The sequence below is a fragment of the Photinus pyralis genome, unplaced genomic scaffold, assembly GCF_008802855.1.
Source record: "Photinus pyralis isolate 1611_PpyrPB1 unplaced genomic scaffold, Ppyr1.3 Ppyr1.4_LG6, whole genome shotgun sequence".
NCBI lineage: Eukaryota > Metazoa > Arthropoda > Insecta > Coleoptera > Lampyridae > Photinus > Photinus pyralis.
In genome coordinates this window covers 10,817,700-10,840,565 of record NW_022170663.1, presented here as the reverse complement: position 1 = coordinate 10,840,565, position 22,866 = coordinate 10,817,700, and the positions used below count along the sequence as shown (strand labels likewise).

At 35.9% G+C, this 22,866-nt stretch overlaps 2 protein-coding genes across 2 annotated transcripts; one reads left to right on the top strand and one right to left on the bottom strand.

Moving 5' to 3' along the window:
• Positions 1-5,126: 5,126 nt before the first annotated feature.
• On the bottom strand, positions 5,127-13,810 carry LOC116173169. The gene is made up of 3 exons (XM_031490483.1): positions 12,820-13,810; positions 12,586-12,767; positions 5,127-9,712 (listed from the first exon to the last, which is right to left on the bottom strand). The coding sequence occupies exons 1-3, from the start codon at positions 13,418-13,420 to the stop codon at positions 7,916-7,918; spliced, it is 2,580 nt and encodes an 859-aa protein (XP_031346343.1). The 5' UTR covers positions 13,421-13,810; the 3' UTR covers positions 5,127-7,915.
• A 6,509-nt stretch (positions 13,811-20,319) lies between these two features.
• On the top strand, positions 20,320-22,401 carry LOC116173170 (alanyl-tRNA editing protein Aarsd1). Its single transcript, XM_031490484.1, has 8 exons — positions 20,320-20,468; positions 20,518-20,646; positions 20,697-20,856; positions 21,131-21,223; positions 21,274-21,392; positions 21,564-21,814; positions 21,863-22,171; positions 22,217-22,401. Exons 1-8 carry the CDS (start codon positions 20,430-20,432, stop codon positions 22,332-22,334), a joined length of 1,218 nt encoding a protein of 405 aa, XP_031346344.1. The 5' UTR covers positions 20,320-20,429; the 3' UTR covers positions 22,335-22,401.
• Positions 22,402-22,866: the final 465 nt, after the last annotated feature.

Below are 22,866 nucleotides of genomic sequence, written 5' to 3'. Positions count from 1 at the left end.
CATAAATTCGACTGGTTTATACCGCTCGTTGTAAAAACGAATGACATTTACGAATTCGAAATATTTTCGAACGGTCAAGAATACCATTCGACCAAAGTGCATCGTTTTGGTTCAAAAAACGAATAACCTTGATAAATACGTAGGGTCAAGAATAGGACCCCAGTAAAAAACCCGAAACTGGCTCTATTTTCTGAACAAAACAATTGCTATTCGCGTAACCCTTTAAACCAATAGGAAATCCTGATTTCGGTCATGTACTGGACTTTCCGCACAACGGAATGAAACTTTTCTATGCCTACCAAAATATAAATTGGAAAAATTGCTTTTTTCATTCTAAAGCTTAGATGATATATATTCCAGATATAGCCACCCATTTATTTGCAATAAGGAGCATCTGTGCCAACATACCTAACTCAGACAGAGATCTTTTGGACCGTAAATAGAACATGGGTAATAGCATCCGAATGTAAACAGCGGAATACCACAGGCGACGCAAAAATGTATAACATGGAAATAATCATGTTGATCAAAAAGTACCTTTCCTTTTATCAGATACGTATTGTATATTATTTCTTCATAATAAATAACACAAATTGCACAATAAAAGGATTGTGGTAGCTGGTAGGGATATTACAGAGACAACTACTTCGAATCAGCATCTTTTATTTTCAAACTTTTTTCAACACGGATTCTATTATAATATTCTGTTATAAGACAACTGCAATAAAGCAATCGTTAATAATTACAAATTTACAAAGTGGGATAACAGACTATAAAACTATCATTAACCTTCCGGACTACACTATTTCCCTAATCATATAAATTCATCGAACTTTGTATTTATAAATACGATCGAATATAAATGCAACTTACAGCGAATAATCACAGAGGTAAATCTAATTACCGAAACAAAAGACACTTGCAAATTTGTAATAACAGTAATGTATAAAAATAATACTTTAGAAATATTGCAAAAATAAGTAAAGCTAAATCGTAAGTACAACTCTTGTAGATAAATTTTGTAGTACAGGCTTTATGTTGGTTATTGAACCGTGTACAATTTCAGTGTTTGCAAGTAGTGGGAGTACCACAAGTTATCGAAAATTTATGAGATAATCAACTGACATTTTTCTGAGAACTAAATCAATTTTATTATGAATGAACGATTATTTGATGATTTACATTTTACTTGTTTAAGATTACTGGTTACATTGTTTGCTAGTATAAAATTTAATTAACCGGCCAGTAGGGACATTTTTGTGTTTAGGCTTTTGTTGAAGGTTGAAATAATTTCTTGAAATTTTTATCACACTGTTGACTCTTATCTAAGAGTAAAAAATATTTTATTTCAGAAGCAGGCTAGCATTGAAGTTGCGTAATTTTTATTATTATTTATTATTCAAGTTTACGAATAATTCGCTAATAAAATTGAGTTCATTGTTCTCAAATTATTGGTTCCAAATGTTAAATTATTAATGTACCTGAAAAATTTGTTGAATTCTTTCCTGAGGAAAATGGAGTCAAGAGATAAGTCAACGGATGGCGAAACTGTTGGCCAACCTGAAAAAGGATCCAGCGCATAGAAAGACCGCAAAATACATAGCAGTCAAATAAATAATGTGCTATGTGATAGGGCCGAAAAATATTGGGACTAAATATGCGAGGATGAAATAGAAATAAAGGCCAACAAAATGGAGTTCGCCCGTGGATACTTCACCACCGAAAGATACAAAGAAGCACAAAAGCGGTATGATGCCTATCAGGAGCAAAGCGCCAATATGGAGATGCAGAATTCGAGCAGAAAAATAAAATCGCCGATAATCAAGATCCCCATCTTCAGGACCGGGCATGAAAACTGGACAGCATTCCATGACCTATTTCAGAAGTTGATCCAGTCCAACCAACCATTATCCAGCAAGTAAAAAATGCACTATTGGAAAAGTCATGTGGATGGAGAAGCCGCCAGGTTGATTCAACATCAACACATTAGCGAGAGGAATTACCAAACAGCATGGAACATAATGGCCAAGCGGTACCACAACACCAGGCTAATTAAATCGAAACTACTAGACAAAAGTAAGCCATAAAGAAGATGCACAACAAGTGAGGATGCTTCACAACACAGTACAGAAGTGTGCAAGGGATCAATAACATCGGACATGAACCATCGTCATGGGGTCCGATAGTAACCATGGGACGCTGAAACTAATAGGATATTCGAGCAGTCCCTCAAAAATCCAGACTCTGGCACTAGACGAAGTGATGGAATTCATGAAGTCAAGATTCCATTCTCTGGAGGCTGTAGGAATGAAGAAAGGGTGGGCATATAGCATAAATGCAATACATATTGTTACTCATTTAAAAACTGTTCTGCATGTAGATACCCTCACCACTTGTTGCTACACCAACCCCTAAAAATAGCACCAGCCACAAGAGTAAGCCAACCGATGTCCCATGCAACTACTAGTAGGAGAGCTGGTAGACATTTTTGGGTAAGTATTTGAGGCACGCTGAAAAAACAACAAAAGACATTTACCTTCATGTTAATTGCATATTATGAACCATTCTCTTTACAAACATAAAAACTACTCACAATTATCACGATTAATCAAAGGTACAGCCCAAATAAGGTATAAACGCAAATAAAGAAGCAAAGCAAAGAATCAGCTGTTGTTATACGGACAACGCCATTAGTTTCCGGTTTATTAACGATTGACATGCGCAATTCAATTTGGTATAAACTTCTTCTTTTATCTCATTTCTTTTCACTGCAAAATTATAGCTATCTGGGTTGCGCGAATTGGAACACGGCTTGTATTCTTCCATCATTAAGAATGCGCTATCCAGTAGTATATAATCAAAGGCAATAGCTAACAGCCGCGCTAGACCAAGGAGAATTCAAGCTACAAATGCAACAATCAATCCCTGTCAAATAAAGAGATCCATCAGTATCACAGTTCAGGAATGAAGAAGTCATTAGGTATATTACCAGCAGTAGCCAAAATATTCGATCCATTAGGATAGTTGACACCCATAGCCATTAATGGCATAGCTACTCATTCAAAAATTATGGTTAACGAACGCTTCATGGGACAGAAGGTTTCTGAAAGTTTAAGAAGATTCAAGTTCCAAGATGGATACATACATGGGTTTGTGATGCACCACAAAAGGCAGAGAGCGCGGTAGTATACATAAAAACCAAAGTCCAAGGTAGACTCTGCACGAACAAAGCCAACAATACCGAAGTTAGAATTATGTGCAGCTGTACTACTAGCCAGCAAGTAGATACTGACAGACAGCAAGATCAAGACGAAATATTGCGAGTAGAAGGAAGATTATCCAACTCACTACTAACATACAATGAGAAGCTCCATCACGGTACATTTAGCAAACGAAATCCAGCATCACTACAAAATCATAGTCACATCTTTTACTAAGCATTTCCCTTCTCTATTCAACACACTGGAACGCTGACTAGAAACTTGCCGTCGGGATCTGAGTGCTGTGTAAATCTCAGATTCTATGTTCGCGGCGGTTTCTAGTATAGGCGTTGCGCCTCTATCTGATTTTTTCAATCAACGACGTGATGGAGTGGGACAAACACAGTGAGGTAGGAAAGAGAAACTACTTGCGTTAGACGAAGACAGTACAGCTGACCGTTTTTTACACATCACCATATCACATTTCATTTTGTTTGAATGGTTTTTTGTGCTTTAGTTTTTCTTTGTACCATGCTAAAATTTTTCAATTTTCGTAGTGTACGTTGTATAATAAGAATGGGAATGCTATATAATGACTTTCTCTCGAAAAACACGACCTATTTGTTTTAACTATATAACGTTTTGTTAAGGACCAATGAATTTAAAGATCTTGGAATATTACTAGACAATCGACTAGTCTTCAATACGCATATCAAGGCATTAACTTCTGAATGTAACAGAATGTTAGGTTTTATTATTAGGAATAGCAAATTATTTTCACAAATGGCTCCAATTATTATGTTGTATGAATCCTTTATTATAAGTAAGCTTAGCTATGTATCTTTGATTTGGTCATCCGGTAGCGTTACTCAAACAAATTCTCTAGAAAGAATTCAGAAGCGTTTTTTGAGGTTTCTATTTTTTCGGAAACACGGGTTTTACCCTAAAGTTGGCTATATAGACTTGTTATAACTAGACCGCGCGTAACGTAGATTTTACCAGAAACGCCTGTTGTCAAGATAGGATAGGCAACCAATTGTTCATCGCGGGGCAGACGTACGTTCTGCAGCTTGCTTTAGCCATGTTTATTCTAAATTTTAGAAGCAAAAAAAGATAACATATAACTGTTAACTGTTTTAATCGAATTTATTGGTATTTTATTTGAACTAAATTGGTATATAACTGCCTTACTCTAGTCCTAATTTGATTTATATGTGTATTTTGGTGGTGAACACGTATGGGAAAATATACTCTTAAAACTAAAGATGTAAGTAGTAAGATATGATTATTTAGCGGATTTTGATTCAATATATGCCTATCCAAAAACCCAAATGGGCTGTAACTGTTATTTATTTTTCTTAGACTGCTGATAACCATTTTGTTTACAACGCGGTGTGGTGTGGATTGAATGAAAAACCTGAACACATTTTCAGCAATTTGGCAAATTTTTAATGCATATCGCTTGATACGTGCAACAATCCTCCACGATTTTTTCTAGTTAAAAGCTTTGAATGACTCTCTGATGCGAACATCGCATCTGCACATATGGAACATTTAATAGACTTAGCTATTTTTCTTGTAACAAAACCGGAAATATACTTAGTACCAGTAAGTACTTAGTTACGTCTATACCTAATAGGCAAATAGGTATTGCCGTTGTCTTGCTGGTAAAGGATGTGGAATAATATTTCTACGTTATTTTAAGTGAATGGGAAAGTCGAAAACGCTCGGTATTGCATTATTGTTTAACACCTTCGTAGGTACCTTTCTAAAATCGGCTTCATTCCCCGCAAATGCACTATGGTGGGAGTAAATTTTTCTCTTCGAATGGCTCTGATTCATTGGCCCTTTAAACTTTTATCCATTGAAAATCACGAGAATGATTAATGAACGGAACATCTAAAATAACAGCTTATTTCATTATATTGCATAAATCATCCCAGCGATTTTTGCCCCGCGGTGCATTGTGTGTTGCATACTGTGTCGACAACACCTTAGATACGTTAAGCGCAGTCTAGTTATAGCAAGTCTCTGATAGCTACAATGCCCTATTGAGTGAGTTTAATTTTGTCAGGGTTAGTAATAAACACGCTTTCCAAATTCTAGAATATCTGTATAAACTTGCTAATAACTTAATCGATTATGTTACCATAGTGTCGAAGTTGCACTATCTTGTTCCTAGGCATAATTCACGCCATAATTTGTTTTTTTATTATAATACCCCACGCTGTTATCACCATTTCAAGTCACCAGTAAACAAAATGTGCATATTGTATAATCAATTTTGTAATTGTATTGATTTATTTTCATCTTTTAATGAATACAAATTTACTTTAAGGAACAATATACAATTGTAAATTCAGTTAAACACATTTAGGTACCTATCTCATTTACTTACTATTTACTAACTTTAAAATTTCTTGCACTTTTTTTTTTTTGAAACATTATTATAAGTTTGTATTTTCATTTTGTTTATTCTTTGAAATTTCCTGTAATAGGCTTTGCTGTTGGAAAAAATAAAATAAATAAAAATAAATAAATAAATAAAGAATCCATTTTTGCATTTTGGATTTCTAAAGCTGTGATATAAGGTAAGCGTAGCTTTGCATTTCGGAATTGGGTTAATTTAATGCAAAATCATTTACACAAATTCTGTGTAGTTAAACCTAGAGTTAAACAATATCTTCCAACCGTAGTAAATGTGTGCCCAAATTGATAAAACGACAGGAATTAGGAAAAAACCAGGGAAAAGAATATGCACATAACCTTATTCTTTTTTGGCGCCTATTTCACAATTTTACCTTTTGTTTTTATAAACCAGCTTGAACATAAAAAATAAAATTCAATTTTAGTTAACAGACATTCATAAACAATACACTTTCATAGGTTACGAGAATGGCATATGTTGATATTCAGTTTACTGATGAAGACGGTGGGGCTATAGCACTAGTTACCGGTAGGTACATGGATTACACCTAGGAAGAAATTCGTATATTGGCTTTCCTTCAAAACACAAGAGTGATATGATAAAACCTTAAAGAAAGGCGATACTTGGGCTTGGAAGGTATTTAACTTGTACAAGTGACGGTGTACAGCCTCAACTAGCATAAAACCTATTGAGTAAAAGAAGATTGACCACATCCTCGAAAAAGCTTTTATTCTTTTTCTTTTCCACTTTTTTTTAATGTGATCATTGATCACTTAGTTTCTAATCATCTTTTGAAAATTCACGTTGACGAGTACTCAAAACTCAATTTTGGTTTAGATGTGCCATCCTGTATAAATAGTCTGAAAGACAGATACTGTTGGGCCACACTTAAATTTGACAGAAAATAATTGTATTCGCCATTATCTCTATTGAAACTATCTACTACACTGCACTTCCATCTCTTTCATCTTTAAAAGTGGAAGGCATTTAAGTCAAAAATTCAAGCAAGAATGAGTGGTGGCACGTAGTGGTATGTCTTGGAGGATCACAATTAAAAAAAGGAGAAAAAATGGGGCCACGGAAAATTTTTTTGGGTATTACCGCAACACGTAGTTTTTTTGGGCCTATCAAATGGCATTAAAAAGCTTAGTGAGTTACAAATTTTTAAAAAAACTCACCTGTTGAGTAGGTACCTCGCCAAGCACTTATTGTTTTTATTGTGTCTAAATTTCACAAACACGTTTTATATTGGAATTGAAGTCGTCTATCCTTCTTTTTGATAAATTCTTCAATAACCAATTCGTTAAAATTTGGAATTTTTTTAATCATTTTTAATAATAATAATATTTATTGCCCAACAGAATAAAATTCCAATTATAGGACAATTATTAATAATCTCAATAGATAACATTGCTAGGGCAGTTAGTCTATCCTCACACTTTGTACTTCTAAGAAAAGTTTTTATCCGTTTTAATGTAGAGAAGCAACGTTCGGCTTCGGCGGTTGTCATGGCCATCGTAACAATTGCTTGTAGCACTAGAAATATCTCTGAGAAATCTATTTGTAAATTATTTTCAATTAAAAATTAGACTGCTCTGGATACCTCTCTAAATCTGATTGTTTAATTGGTTTTTATTTAAAAGGGAAATGTGCAAATTGCTGACTATAAATGTAATCCTGGGCAATTTGACGAATATATTTCAAAAAGTTTTACCGAAAATAAATTTGCCATTTCCACATGCTCTGTGAACAAAAATCTTCTTTTGGTTTCTGATATTATGGTGTCACAATTATCCAGTATTCGTGATGTTACTTTTAAAACCGAAACGAAGTAGGACTTACTTCGTAGTCCGGCAAATACTGATCACAATTACAGTGTGCTCTTACTAAAGTTTACAACTTGGACTGTCGAAGGGCGCACAGGGAGAGGCGACTTAGCGTTTGAACAAATCAGAGATCGTAGCTACTTGAGCACTGCACGCGGAGGCGAAATATTCATTCTTATACCCGTTAAGGTTTTGCATTTCAGATAAGACAAGTGAACTATTTTTATAGCGGAATACGAACATGCAAGAATGCACGTGCTCATGTGCACTTATTAAGAAACCGCCACTGGCAAGAATACTTCCAATATTCGCAAACACTTAAGAAATTGATAAAACAAACAATTGCACGACAAACAAAATAATATCTACATTATCAATGGGCTTTGCAAATTTCAGAGATCAAACCTGCTTAGACAGCCAGACTAGGAATGGACTAGTAACGGATCCGGTTCCGTTTGTACCTAATTAAGCTTGTGCAATATGGTCGGCTCTTCCTTTAAAAACGTACCAGATCGCTGAACCGTAGGCGATTTCTTGTGCGCCGTATCCACATTTGTACTTTTCTTCTTTTGTTCCGCAGAACCGGTCCGCTTTGGAGAGCTTTGCACGGCAGGTTTAACGGTACGCTTGGGTATAACGCTGGGTGCGGGCGTTTTTCTGAGAACCTCCCTTTTGGGTTGGGTTTTTTGGGTGACGGTACTGGCCGTTGACGGTCGTTTTGGTGGGTCCTTTGTCTGGATCGGTTTGGGAGCTACAGGTTTTTGTGTGGGCACGTTTCTGCTGGTACTTTTAGCTGCACTACTTTGAGTCGGGTTTGTTAATGTACTCGTCCGCCTGTACGTCGACGGACTGGGGGGCATGTAAGGGGTGCGAGCTGCTATGAGTAAACTGCGCCGTAATGATGGACTCTGCACTTGTGTACGGTTTGTGTTTTTAATCGCAGGGCTTGAGTTTCGGGAGGAATCCGATGAGCTGCTTAAGTCTAGTCTCACCTTTGACTGTTGCGTAGCGCTTGATATTTTCATTCTTCGTAAATTGGCCGCGCTGAGATCACGAATTCGCCTCCGTAGGGCGGGCTCCAGTTGCATCCAAACGGAGCTCCTTGACGCTTGATCAATTTGTCTTACAATGCAATTTTCTACTTGCGTACATATTTTATGAAGAAAGCTTTGAAAATATTGACTCCACGTTTTTTTAAGCTGCCTATGGCAATTGAGGTAAGTATGACAAGCTTGATCTAGCTTTAAAAGCTCGGCAGCGGAAAGTAAGGTTTCCTCCAATTGCGCAAGAGTATTCAACTGATCGTTCAATGCGAGAAAGCTGGGGCAATTTAAAACGGCCGAAAAATGTTGCCTTAAATAAATCTGACAATGATCAGCTAATTGCAAGGTCAACTGGGCAACATGCTCCGCCCACTTTGCAGTTGGCATCGCTGCAAGCAATGTATCACAGTTTATAATGGTTTCTAAAACCGTTTCTGGTGCCATGTAGATAACGTGTTGTTGATAGCATTTATCGCGTAATTCGCGTGGTAAATTTGCAAAAGCGCGTGTGGGCCAGACCTCAATGAAGTACTGCGAAATCCACTTTAAGCTCGCCTGGTAGAGATCATCTAATCCGTACGTGACGGACAATGGCAACACTTCAAAGACACCGGAAATACAACCGGTGCAAGGTTTATGAAAATTATGGCAATGGCGAACTTTTAAAGCGTGTGTTACGACTTCCTTCAATCCTTCAAGTCCCAACATATCGGCCAGCGACGCAAGCTCGATAACACTAATGGATTGAGGAATATGTGCGGCGCCACTGTATATATGGCACATAGCAAAATGTACAGCTGCATACGAGTATCCTTGTATCGACACGACATCTTCTGACGGTTTTCCACCCAAAACAGCGGCGAAATATTGGCAACGAGACGACAAGATACACTTGTGCGCCCGCAATCTTCTTCCGTTAACTTCCACAGTCACATCGGGTCCGATTTCCTCCAGAAACATCCGTAGCAAATCGGTACCCAATCGTTGCACAGATCTCTTAGGAGGTAGAGTACTGGAATCCGACAGTGGATTCGTTTCGACAGGTTCGCTACACTCTAAATGGAAGGGTTGCGGTGAACTTCGATAACTCGCCGAACGAAATGTGGCTAGTGGACTCTCTACCCACGACTTTTCCGGTATTGATCGACTCATTCGCGGGGAAAAAAATAAATCCATTCTCGGAGATTGTTCCTCCAGATCAGATAATTTTACATACTAAAACCAAAAAATAAAATTAAAAAAGCAAACACATCGTTTATTCGTTCTATTTAAATTTTTTTGGATATGCGGGTCAAAATCTATACCGCTAAAGTCACTATATCTAGTGACTTTATATAACACTATCCTAAAGCGCCATCTAGCGGATATGAATAACCCTAATAGGATAATTCAGACATATGCTTGAAATACCTACTATTCATGAGAGAAAAAAGAATTTTTTTTTATCCCACATCTCATGTTCTACTACTGACAGACGGTTACAAACCTGGTGCACTATAAATAGGATCCCTGCAAGAATCAGTCACCACTGTGGTTGACTTGTATCCATTATTCGTTATCGATAAGCGCTTGCTTAATTTTTTTTCAGGTCCTTACCTTGATACCTTTTTTTTTAAATGACTGCCTATATGAGGTGTGATACATTAATGTGCTTAAAGCATCGCTTCTTAATATCTCAAAAACTCTCCCTTTGAATCGCGCTGTATATAAATTATTGTTAGTTGACCAATATTCAAATCTTTACGATCTAATTTTGACACTGAAAAAAAAACAAATGAAAACACATTTCACACAATAATGCAAATTGCATAGTAACGTCTCCCACGCCTTGTATAATTAAATTAATTATTAAAAAAGCAATTATTATTGTTTTGGTTTAAAATGAAAGTTAATTAGATTAGTAGACGATCGAATTTAGCCTCGAATTTAGCACTTAAAAATTACGTTTTTACCATTTTTTTTCCTGTGAACTAGAGTCAAATACACAATGTAATCATTATCACACCAATTGAAAGAAGTACAAAGGAATTATTAAAAATAAATGCGCATAACATTAAGTAATTCAAAACGCGAAAGATCAGCGTTTATTATTCTATACGCATCTGCATGCCAGCTGTACCTATGAATATGGAGGATAGCTGTTCAAATGCTACGAAACGAAACGAAGCTTAACTTAAATGAGGCTGTATTTACATGGATCGATTTTTCGAAATAAACCATTAAAAATGTTGATAAAGAAAACATTTTAAAAGCACTATTTTTTTAATGGCCATTGTGATTTTTCCTCGGATTTTTCTGTCCATTATACTGCGCCTCCTAAGTGTAAATCTGCCATCTCACTGGAAAATGTAAATTCTGTTCACTAGAATGCCCCCAGTGATAGCTCGCAAAAATGGCAAGTTCAGCATCCAAGATGGCGAGCCAACTACTGAAATACTCCTGCGAGCCACTACCGAAATATGACCCATCACCAACTGCCAAAAACTGGTATCCCGAGCAACTGCCAGAATCTCACACCCCGGGTCAACTGCCGAAATTTGACTTTGCACCCCGGGCCAATTGCCAAACTTTGAGTCGGGCCAACTACTGAAATATATCACGCGGTCCAAAAAATTTTCCCACACTTAATTGACCATATACCTTGCCATATACCTACTAACGTCGGATACTAATAATTAACAACGCCAGCTTAAAGAGCATTAAGAGTTGCTGTTGAGAAGTGTCAGAAGAAAAAAATAGTTCATATATTTCAAAGTACAAAATATTTCGAAAACAAAAAAAATTTTCAGAGATTTTTTAACTCATTTTAACCAAATTTGTATCTCTTTTTTTTCAAATTTCTTTATAATGATTATTGAATAATGTGCCGTTTTCAAAATAAGTATATGGGGTCAAGTAAAAGAGTTATTGGACCTAACCTCATTTTTTAAATGGAACACCCTGTATATTTGAATCTAAAATTACAGCATATTAAATTCAAATTTTCAAAAATATAACACAAAACTCCAAAGAATTTAATATGCTATTTTTTTTATGAAAATATACAGGGTATCACATTTAAAAACGTACTTGTTTGCCGAACTACTTATTTTAAAAACAGCAGATTATTCAAAAATCCTTATAAAAACTTTTGTAATAAACATTTTCTGTATCTTCTTTAATTTAGACAATATAGGGTAATTCTGAATTTGGTACTTTTTTTATTTTCCCCCGAGTTTTCCCCTGTATCTCTTAAGCGAGCGAATATTTTCGAATATTCATTTTACCATTTTAAGTGCTCTTTATGAGGCACATGACGCCTAAATGGAAGCATTAATTTTTAAATTTGTTTGACATGTCAGTGTTTACAGTCACTTTTTATCAATCATTGAATTTTTTTAATCCTCAATTAATGAATCACTAAACGACTCAGTTTACAATGTTGGCAAATTTATATCACACTCATACATTGTACAGGGTGAGTCAACAAGTGTGTGGTGTTTTTAATGTAGAACACTCCATGAAATTTGTCGCACATATTAGCTAACATTCTGTATAAGAAGTCATCTTAACAAAGGCTTGCAAATGTGATTTGATTATTATGATTGGAATTTTCTTTCAAACTATAACCTTTTCATTGGTTTTACATAATATAGACAAAATTCTCTACTTTGTGATTACACCCTGTATAATATCAGAGGTAATACCATATTAACATACAAGAGCACAATATCAATAGATCCTCCCTTAGAGCCATAATAGCATAATAGCAATAGCAAATGATGCCATTTAATAATGTAACGGAAATGCTCCAGACATGACGTCGCCTTTGGCGCTCTGGAATTTTCTACGCGCGCGAAAAGCTGATATAAATTGCGAAGTGTGAGTGATATAAATAATCGATATAAATTGTACGGATTTTAAAGTGTTTTAGTTCTGTTTAATAAATATTGATATAAATCGAACCCGAATTTATAAATCACGTTACAATAATAAAAGTGTTCTATAAACTGCCATCAATAGAATAATGTACTGGGCATTTAAAGACTTTTGGTTTTTGCGCACTATAAAGCTCAGTTGACCTGAAATCAGTAACAATTTTGCCTCACCTGTTGTGCAGGACGGGACATGTTATCGGCTGGTTCCTTGTTATTGTCAACAGTTTCTTTTTGTACTATTTTCTCAGAATCTGGTTTTGGTATCTCCCGAGGTATCTCCTCTTCAATTGCTACCTCCTCACGGCCCATACATTTTGAATTAACACAGACCTCAACTGCAGCATCTGCACTCACTACATGTTAATTTAATTATTAATATAGGAACAATCAACTTGAAGTACTCACAAGGACAGTCATCATTATTGCTGCTACTGCTACTAGGTCTATCGCTCAATCGAGAAGTCGACAAACTTAGAGGTGTTCGAAGACCGCTCTTCTTTCGATTGTACAACGACGTACTAAGCCTACTAGGCATCTCCCGTTTCGGGACATTAAAATCGATTGTCATTGAAAAAATATTCTTCTTTTCGACGGGTGGTGCAGCAGGTGGGTTTTCGACGACCTCGACATTGCCTAAATCTACATAAAATCCGACAGGTGTTTTCCGTACCAATTCTGAATCTAACTGTACGATAGAATTGTGTGGCGTCGCCGTCTGCGTTTCGTCCACTTTCTCCTCGTGTAAATCGCCATTGAGGTCCTCGCTCGTCGGGCCGCTGTCGAGTGAAGGCATTTGTAGCATCGAGTGTTGAGGTATCGACGAGCGAAATATAAGGGCTCCCTGACGTCTCTCATCGCTTCGTCTAAGCTCAAATTCGCCTTCGTCGCTAAGGCTTGTGGCGTCTATGAAGCAACCGCTGAAAAGTTGTTTTTGCTCATTTTGCAACTGCTTTTGGGCTTTGGTGCGGCTTTTCTTTTCGTCGTCACTTCCCAATCCAGAATCCATCGCGAATTTTCATAATTACAAATTAAAATAAATAAACATAAACGACATTTTTTACAAATTGAAGAAACAATTATTGGGGACGGACAGGGAGGCACTACAACCACTTCCACTAAAAACACAGCCACATCTTCACTTCACCTTTCTCAATGCCGTTCTCCCTTCTATGGAAATTCGTATCCCCTCTATTGTACCATGCGATCAAAAATGAATTGCTGTCGAGTCGCCTTTGGAATTTTGTTTACATGGGATGGGAAACTGACCATAGTACAGTACATACATGGACTGCTAATTGCAACCAAAATTTGGTCAAGGACATGGCCTGGGTATATAAGTTTCAGGGTAAACGAATCTATCCGAAGTTGTTCGATGAGACACGATTTGAACTGTCAACCTTTAAATTAACAAACGTCAAAAAATTAATCGCATAGAAATGCCAAAAAATCAAACCTATACCTATTTGTGGAAGTATAGAAGATAATGAAGAGCATTTAAAACATCTCGTACTACTTAATTGCTACAGAAGCTGCTGTTTTTGTAATACGAGTGGTGTTTACACGACTTTAGTTTACCCTGAGATTCACATACCCACGACTACAGCGCCCCCTATCCGTGACCACCTATTTTGTATTGAAAGCATAGGGCTAATAGCAGTCCATGTACTATATGGTCTAAGGATGGGAAATCATACTCCAAAGGCGACTCGACAGCAACTCATTTTTGATCGCCCGTTAGGTACTGTATACAGGGGGAGGCAAAATTTAAATTTAAATGTGTGGCGGCACGACATGAAAATTTAAATAGCAACCGCTGAGAAGGGACTATGGCAACGAAAAACATGGAGAAGTTACGAGAATAATTTTGATGGATAAACGTGTTTTATGCTATTGCATATATATCTTGTTTGATTGATATTTTTAATACGTTTAGCCTTTAGGACCCATAAATATTTATTTATAGTAAATTTATTATTAATTTTTTGAAATACACAGTATATCAACGATAAATAAAACATAAAAGAGTCCTTAAATGGATTAAGTTGTTACTTTTGCAAGTAAGTTTATAACACTTAAATTAAACACACGAGCGCGGATTTTATTCAGAAATTTATCACTTCAATATCGATGTTAAAAACTGAAAATAAGCATAACTTAGCAAACAAAAAGCTTCTCGAAAAAGAATGAGTTAATTTCATTTCTTACGTAGAGGAAAAATACAAAATTCGTATCTATGAAAACTAGGATTTCTTTATCGACATTACACAGGCTGATTCAAATTCGAGGGCCGCCGCCATGGGGATCTCAGAAACTGTAGGAGATAGGTAGGTAGTTTAAATTTGGAAAAGTTGCGTATTTTGATGCTTAACAAAATGCCGTTTTGAAACTTAAAAAAATTCCGACTGCTGTCGGAGATATCCTGAAGCAAACAAAATTTTGAAAAATCGCTTTTATTTTTTACCGAAATTATTAAAAAAGATATTTCGAAATAAACACAATTTCTTATTAAAACCATTGAATAAATTAAACTAAAATATTGATTTCGTAATAATTGTTTGCAAATTTGTGTTGTTTTCGGTGATTTTTTCCACATTTAGTGATCGTAATAATTATAATAAAGAAAGTGGTAATATGATGCTCTATTGTATTCTCTTCTTGATATGGACATCAATGATTTAACTTTGAATTCAATCACATCTTTGTCTATCGAATATTTTTCGAATATTTTTTGTAGATTTTGTTTTGATTCGGATTCATGGTGCTACAAAACGTGTACTTCCGTAAAAAAAGTGGGGGGGGGGGGTAAAAAAGGTTGGCGTATAATAAAGCGCTTTCGTGTCTACTTTTTAAGGAGACTGGAGAGTCAAATCGCAATTATATCACTCATCTCGTGAACGTCTTTGAGAAAGGACGATCATTAACGATCAACCTACACGGGGCGTCTTCTAAAATTTATGAAATAAAAAACTGTAGGAAAACAAAGCAGTAAACAATTACAGTATCCCTAGGTAGTGCAAGTAGGTGTTCTAATCTGGGTTTATTTTCAAGTTGATGATGTGAATACTGTGCATACAGTGTATAACTGGGCCGATATAATTTTAAATTTCTTTATGGAATCTTTAATCCTTTCTCATTTATGCGTATCCTTTAATTTTCATTTTTCTTTATTGTTTACATGCAAAAATGGATCGAACTCCTATTTCAGATCGCACTGATTTGTTTGAAATGGTACGTAAAAAATAATATGATAAGGATGCGCGTCGGGAGAATTGGGATTGGTTCCATTTTATAACATTGGTTTTGCAAATTAATGTGAAACCTAATTTGCAAATTCGTTTTGAAATCGACGAATTTTATGTTTTGAATTAAATAAGTTAAAAACAGAGAAGAAGAAGACTTTGATCTACTGAGGAACCGGGAACAGCTCATAACAAAATATATGCATTATTCGGTTAAAAAAACATAATACCCTCTATAATACCGCAGATTATGTTACGATAATAAAAAAGCAGTAAGTATCTATATAAAAAGAAACAAGTAAAAAAGTTTTCGCGCTAAGGCGAGTAACTTAAGCGCATTTTCCATGAATGATCAGTACTTCCCAAAAGGCCATAGCTATGTGCGCTGTGATTTTCTTTACTAGTAGTGGCATATATGGTTTAAATTTCAAATAAATATCTCCATAAACAAAAAAGTTGGCGTTGCGCATGATCATATTTAATTTATGCTATAGACGAGGCTATAGGTAAGTATGCGATCTCGTATGCGATGTTTGTTTTTAGTTTTACTAGAAGCGTTTATAGTTAAACTTTAGAAAGAGAGATTTTCATAAGTAAAAAAGTTGGCATTTTCCAGTCTGCGCATGCGTGGATTTGATTTTTACTATGTGCGATATGTTTGCTTTTCCCAATTACATTTGTAGTTTTCGATTTTTACTACATGTGATATGGTTTACATAGAAGCATCTATGGTTAAAATTTCAAAGAAATATCTTGATAAATAAAGAAGTTGGCACTGACTGCGCATGCGCACATCTAATTTTTGCAATATCAGTTGTTTTAACTTTAACAGAAGCATCTGTGATTAAAATTTCAAAAAGATATCTCGATAAATAACAGTTGATATTGCGCATCCGGCGCATTAATCTGATGTTTATAATATGCGATACGTTTGCTTACACTAAAAGCAACTTCGGTTAAAATTTCAAAGAAATACTCCATAAATTAGAAAGTTGCCATTGAGCAGTCTGCGCATGCGCACATCTGGTTTTACTATATGCGATATGTTTGCCTTCACTAGAAATATGTGTGGTTACAATTTCAACCGCAGCCTGCGCATGCGCACTTTAATCTGATGTTTACAATATGCAATACGTTTGCTTACACTAAAATCATCTTTGGGTAAAATTTCAAAGAAATACCTATAAATAAAACCGAGTCTTTAGAAGAGAAAAATATCTTTTAAATGACTGTTTAAACTGAACTGGGATGTAGGGACCAGTTGCGTTTGATTTTTTATTTTTTAAATTTCCAAATATATTTTCAAGAGGGTTGGCCCTGGTTTAAAAGTCTAGTACAAAGAAATTTTCTATTAATTTTTAAATCATCCCATATACAGTGTGTAAATAAGCGATCGGGTATACAAGAGGGAATATTTTTAAATATTGATTTATGACAAAAATTTATTCTTCATAGTATTTTTTGCTTGCTTTGAAAGTAGCAATAAGCGAGTGCGGGGTTTTTAATAAATAAAAATAAAGAAAAAGAAGAAAAAACGACCTAGGCGTTGGTGGGTAACAACACCATTTACAAATAGGAGTTTGTATAGTGGCAGTCACTTTACTAGAGGAACTTCAAAATGAAGATGGTGGACATTTTAAAAAGGCAGACAAACGACTAAAAACTCAAATTTCCCTTTGATGTACCGCTCACCGAGCGAACGCAATCGAACGCCAACAGCGCCGTTGGAAGCGGTTGGAAACCGTTGGCTCGCGCGGTACACACCAATCCGAACACCTCCAAATCTGTAACCACAGGCTTGCGTTGGAAACTCGGTCTGTACGCGCCTATACGCTATTTTGATTATAATGTAGAATAACTTTCAATAAAAAAAATTAATTTTATTATTTTTCCAGATTTCTATAAATAAATTTTAGATTATCGAAACGTTATTGGTACTTTCACAGCAAGCAAAAAATATCGTGAAGAATAAATTGTTTTCATAAATCAATATTTAAAAAAAACTTCTTTCTTGTATACCCCATCGCTTTACACACTGTATAATAANCTGCTGGCGAGTGCGGGGTTTTTTAATAACGAATTCTTTAATTTCAAAGAAAAAGAAGAAAAAACGGCCTAGGCGTTGGTGGGTAACAACACCATTTAAAAATAGGAGTTTGTACAGTGGCAGTCACTTACTAGAAGAACTTCAAAAAGAAGATGGTGGACATTTTAAAAAGTCAGACAAACGACTAAAAACTAAAATCGCGACAAATCCTGTCCAGACCACATCAAATTTCCCTTTGATGTACCGCTCACCGAGCGAACGCAATCGAACGCCAACAGCGCCGTTGGAAGCGGTTGGCTCGCGCGGTACACACCAATCCGAACACCAAATCTGTAACCACAGGCTTGCGTTGGAAACTCGGTCTGTACGCGCCTATACGCTATTTTGATCATTCAACTTTCAATAAAAAAAATTAATGTTATTATTTTTCCAGATTTCTATAAATAAATTTTAGATTATCGAAACCGAGATCGAAACGTTATTGGTACTTTCAAAGCAACCAAATATATCATGAAGAATAAATGTTTTTCATAAATCAATATTTTAAACAAATTCCCTCTTGTATACCCCATCGCTTTACACACTGTATAATATAATAAACCCATAAAGAGCGTTTAAAAAAGCGGCAGAGCACCTCACTGTGACCCCACGGAGTCATTGGATTTCACCCATTTTCAATTGGCTTGTTACATGTGGCATATAGGTCAACTGTGCAAAGTTTGAACCAAATCGGTCCAAGTGTTTGACAGTTATCGTGTTCACGGACAGAAGGACACCATCGACTCCCCTACAAAGCTTGCATCGCTTTGCTCTGCCGCTTAATAATGTGCTAACACACAGTTAAAAACTTTTGAACTTTGAAAATTACACGCTTGTGTATTTGTCGAGCTCGACACGCTTGTATCCATCCTATAATAACTTCTACGACAATCTGCAATATTTCTTGGTTGGTCAATAGTAGCACCTCACGTAAATACTTACAGCTTTAAGTAATGGTCTCATATTCACTTAAACACATCTTACAGGACTTCACAAGTTAATTATAAAGACGTCAACCAGTGACCACTATAAAACATTTTTTACTTTATTTACAATGTAATATAATCAACATTTCGTGCACATAATTTACAAACTTTATAAAACAAGAATCAACACCATTCTGTCAGTACGCAACAGATAAGTCGGTCACATTAATACTCAATTTAAAAAAAATATATAAATTAAATTCGCTAAATATAATTAAGTCAGAAGTTCATTGGAAACATTACGAACGAGTGTCATCTATCCATTCTCACACATTGTCGCCCAAAACAGACAGTTACCTACACCACTGTAACAAATTAAAAAGACTGCCGTTAAGAACACTAGACTGCAGATCGTGCATGGTTTTCGTTCCAGAAAAAATCCAATTAAATATAGCACCATGAACATGACATGTGTTTGAATTAATGCGGGATTCACTGGTTTTGGAATTAACAGCACTGGAATAAGCCACTGCAAGCAATACATAGTCGTGCGTCGTGTAGCCCTTCCTTTACACTTTTAGAACCACTTTTTTAATACTGTTCGAAATTCTTTAATCCATTGAAGTCGGAATTGTAGCTACCATGGTAATTCAACTTATTTATATTTTCTTCGAATTTTCAAGCTGCTTTTTGACAGCTGAATGACAATTGACATCTGATGTTTATTTGGATTTTCACGCTGTTGCCACATCCGCTACATATTACGGGCAGTTACGAAAACGACAGTAGTGCTCCCCGAAATAGCTTTACTCGTTTTAGGTTGACATTGGTGACGCTGACGTATCACTTCTGTCAACACCAAACCATTCGTTTTATACAAAAACTTTAACCAAGTGCACAATAAATAACCCTATTCGTTTTAAAATTGTTATGTCAGCCCTGTGGTTGCCAAAGGGTGAACATGCTCAAAGGGGATGGTCCATTTTAGGTCAACATTAAATTTACGAATAAGTGAGGTTACGTGTGTCTGTATAGGTACAAGAATTTATAATTTCCAATCTCTCTGAAGTGAGTTATAAACTCCTCTTCATTGTAGTTAAGGATAGTAATTTCGCTATAGTTTTGTACATCATTTCTTTCCGTTCTTGCCAAAGTACTAACTATTGCTTCTATTACTTCATCGTCCGATTTTGAAGATGAAGTAACAAAATCGTCGTCGCTTTCCAAAAATAAAACAATCAAATTTTCATTAAACATAATTATGCAGGTAGTTTAAGGTATCTAAATAGAAAAATTTGTATGGTTATGTACCGTATCCCGAGATCATTCGTTTTATATTAACCCTAAGCACGAAATTTATTATGACGCAAGTCACTCCAATCACGTGATTAATACGAATAAAGCTAGTGCCTATATGAAACATGTTATGCTCATGATCCTACGTTCAGAAACCTACCGTAAAACACACAAACTACACCTTGATAAAAAAAACGCAGGAAGGTATATATTTCTTTTTTTCTATTCGCTTATTGATTATATTGATATAGATATATTACATGTAAATAAAATTTGTTTAGAAACGGGTTTGACAGATTGCCAACATTAAGGTGTCATGACGTCACACTAATCCTAAATAATTCGATGGTGCCTGATTTCTGATTTTTACTGTATGGTCTACTTGTAACAGAGTGTATACAACTCCTTATAACATAACCTCACATTTCTTTTTGACCTTCGCAAAATTCGAAAACTGAATTTTTAAAAATGGTATTTAAATGCCAGAGTGATAGTTTTTTGAAGGAGGTATCGTAGGTGATTTTTGAAAAAGTATTCTAATTTTATTTCTTTCAAGTTTACCTCTAAAGTTGTTTCTTGTACCGAGGCAAAGTTGGTTACTTCAATTGATGGCAAGGAACAGACAGTCGACGGCTATGAAGTGATACTAGACGACACAATTTTATTTCCCGAAGGCGGCGGGCAGGTTTCTTCCTCTTGTAGTTCGCAAACGATTGTACAATATAAACGTTACAGCCCTCCGACCATGGACTCATAAACACAAGCAAAGTTTATCAAGTCAAACGAGTGGGCGATAAGGCAGTTCATTTTGTTAATAATCCGCTGATTGAAGGTGAAGACGCTAGACAGCTTGTGAACTGGGAGAGACGGTTTGACCACATGCAGCAACATTCTGGTAGGTTTTAACTCACGTTTCACTCTCTATCAATGGCCCATATGAATAAAAGTAAGCGAATGCTTATACTTGCAAAATTCAAAGTAAATACTCGTAAGTGCTCCTTCGCACTGGGCGACTTAGCAGCGCTTCTAAGCATAAGGACAGGACGCAGTGCAGCGCTGCTAAATCATGCTAAACAGACAAGTATGAAGGGACAGTTACGAGTATTTACTTTGAATTTTGCAAGTATAAGCATTTGCTTACTTTTATTCATACGGGCCAATGTATGTAGGTCAGCATTTAATTTCGGCCGTGATCGAACAGGAATTTGGTTTTCAAACTCTGTCCTGGTATTTAGGGGAACAGGTTTCGTACATTGAGCTAGGTGAGATTCATATTACCATTATCAATTGAGGTACAAATGTCCATTCCTAGATACCCCGACATTTGACTCGTCTCAAATTCGACAGGTTGAAAATCGAGTAAACGAACATATTCGTGCTGCAAAACCTGTTCGTGTTGAAGTTTACAAATCGGCGAGTGAAGTTAAACATGTAAGTGAGAAGCATTGCGTAACAGTAAAGATTAAAATCCACAAAACCTGGAATTGTAGGAATTTTTGCGCATAAAATGCCTTGTAGTAATTGCCTCTATGTAATCTAGTTAAAAATAACTAATAGTTAATCCCGAACTCTGTGGCATACTATAGTTTATTAAATTTACAGATGGACATAAGTGGCTTGCCCGATGACCATGTTGGTGATGTTCGTGTGATAATAATCGACGGTATTGATACAAACATGTGTTGCGGCACACATGTTACAAACCTAAGCCAGTTGCAAGTAGTCAAGATGCTCGGAACGGAGAAGAGTAAACGTAAAAACCAGCTGTTGCTACATTTTTTGGTGGGAACTCGAGTGTTGCAACGTTTAAGCCTTTGTTTGGAACGTGAACAGCAGCTTACAGTGTTACTAAAGTGCGTGACACAACACAGTTGTAAATGTTAACTTTTTTGCATTTTTAGAAATAATGCAAGTGAACATCCAAATTTAGTAGAGAAATTGGTTAAAAATAGCAAAATGCTCACTAAAGATTTACAATCTGTCCTAAAAGACTTGGCAGCATTCGAAGCACATAAATTCAAATCATTGGAACCTAAGCCGAAGTATTACGTCTTGCACCGAAAAGAAGCAGAGCCCGATTTTATGCAGAATTTCTTGAGAGAAGTTGGCCCTTGTGATACATTGTTTTTCTTATCAGTCGGTGATGATAAAGCACAAGGTAGTCTCGTGCTCTCCGGATCTGAAACCATCATATCCGAAATTGCAGAAAAGTAAGAAGCAGATCTTCAAAAATGTTTCACCAACTTGTCTTGTAGGGTGCTCGCACTACTTAATGCTAAAGGTGTGGCTAAGAAAAACGTACTTAACGCCAAAGCAAGTAATATGAAAGGAAAAGCTCAAGTTATAAAATTGTTAAAGGACTACTTTCACTGAACTTAAAAATGTTTTATTATAGCAACAATGTACATGTCGTAGGTCTTGAATAAATTATTTAAACATTTATCGATGTAACATGTTGCCCGCATGAGAAATCTAAAAACAATCGAATTAATTTTCCCAATTTATAAATGCCGTAACTTACAGTTGCTTATCTTAATCTTCTAGCTTCACGTTCTGATTCCAGTAACGTTAGAATGTCTCCTTCCCGAACAGGTCCCTTAACGTTTCGGATAATCTGTCGATTTTGATCACCGATAAATTCTACTTTGACTTGTGTACATTGGCCTTGTGAACCGGTACGTCCCAGAACTTTAATCACACGAGCCCTTACTACTGGTTTATCCATTTTAATTAATTTATAAGGAGCAAAACCACGTGCAGCTTTGGTTAATTGTTAAAGGATTCAAACAAAATGGCAGATGACAATTTTTTCCGCAGCTGCGCAATAACGACGCTTGTTTTATTACTTGCAGCCAACATCAGGTGGAACTACTGAATACTGATGTACAGTATGTTTCCGTTGAAC

What these genes read in the sequence shown, in the direction of transcription:
- LOC116173169 (XM_031490483.1), bottom strand. Translation starts at nt 13,420, where the DNA reads ATGGATTCTGGATTGGGAAGTGACGACGAAAAGAAAAGCCGCACCAAA. An exon ending in CAATAATGATGACTGTCCTT is followed by an intron (nt 12,768 to 12,819) that starts GTGAGTACTTCA and finishes ATTAACATGTAG; the next exon opens with TGAGTGCAGATGCTGCAGTT. An exon ending in TGTCCCGTCCTGCACAACAG is followed by an intron (nt 9,713 to 12,585) that starts GTGAGGCAAAAT and finishes TTTTGGTTTTAG; the next exon opens with TATGTAAAATTATCTGATCT.
- LOC116173170 (XM_031490484.1), top strand. Translation starts at nt 20,430, where the DNA reads ATGGTATTTAAATGCCAGAGTGATAGTTTTTTGAAGGAG. An exon ending in CCACATGCAGCAACATTCTG is followed by an intron (nt 20,857 to 21,130) that starts GTAGGTTTTAAC and finishes CAATGTATGTAG; the next exon opens with GTCAGCATTTAATTTCGGCC. An exon ending in ATATCCGAAATTGCAGAAAA is followed by an intron (nt 22,172 to 22,216) that starts GTAAGAAGCAGA and finishes CTTGTCTTGTAG; the next exon opens with GGTGCTCGCACTACTTAATG.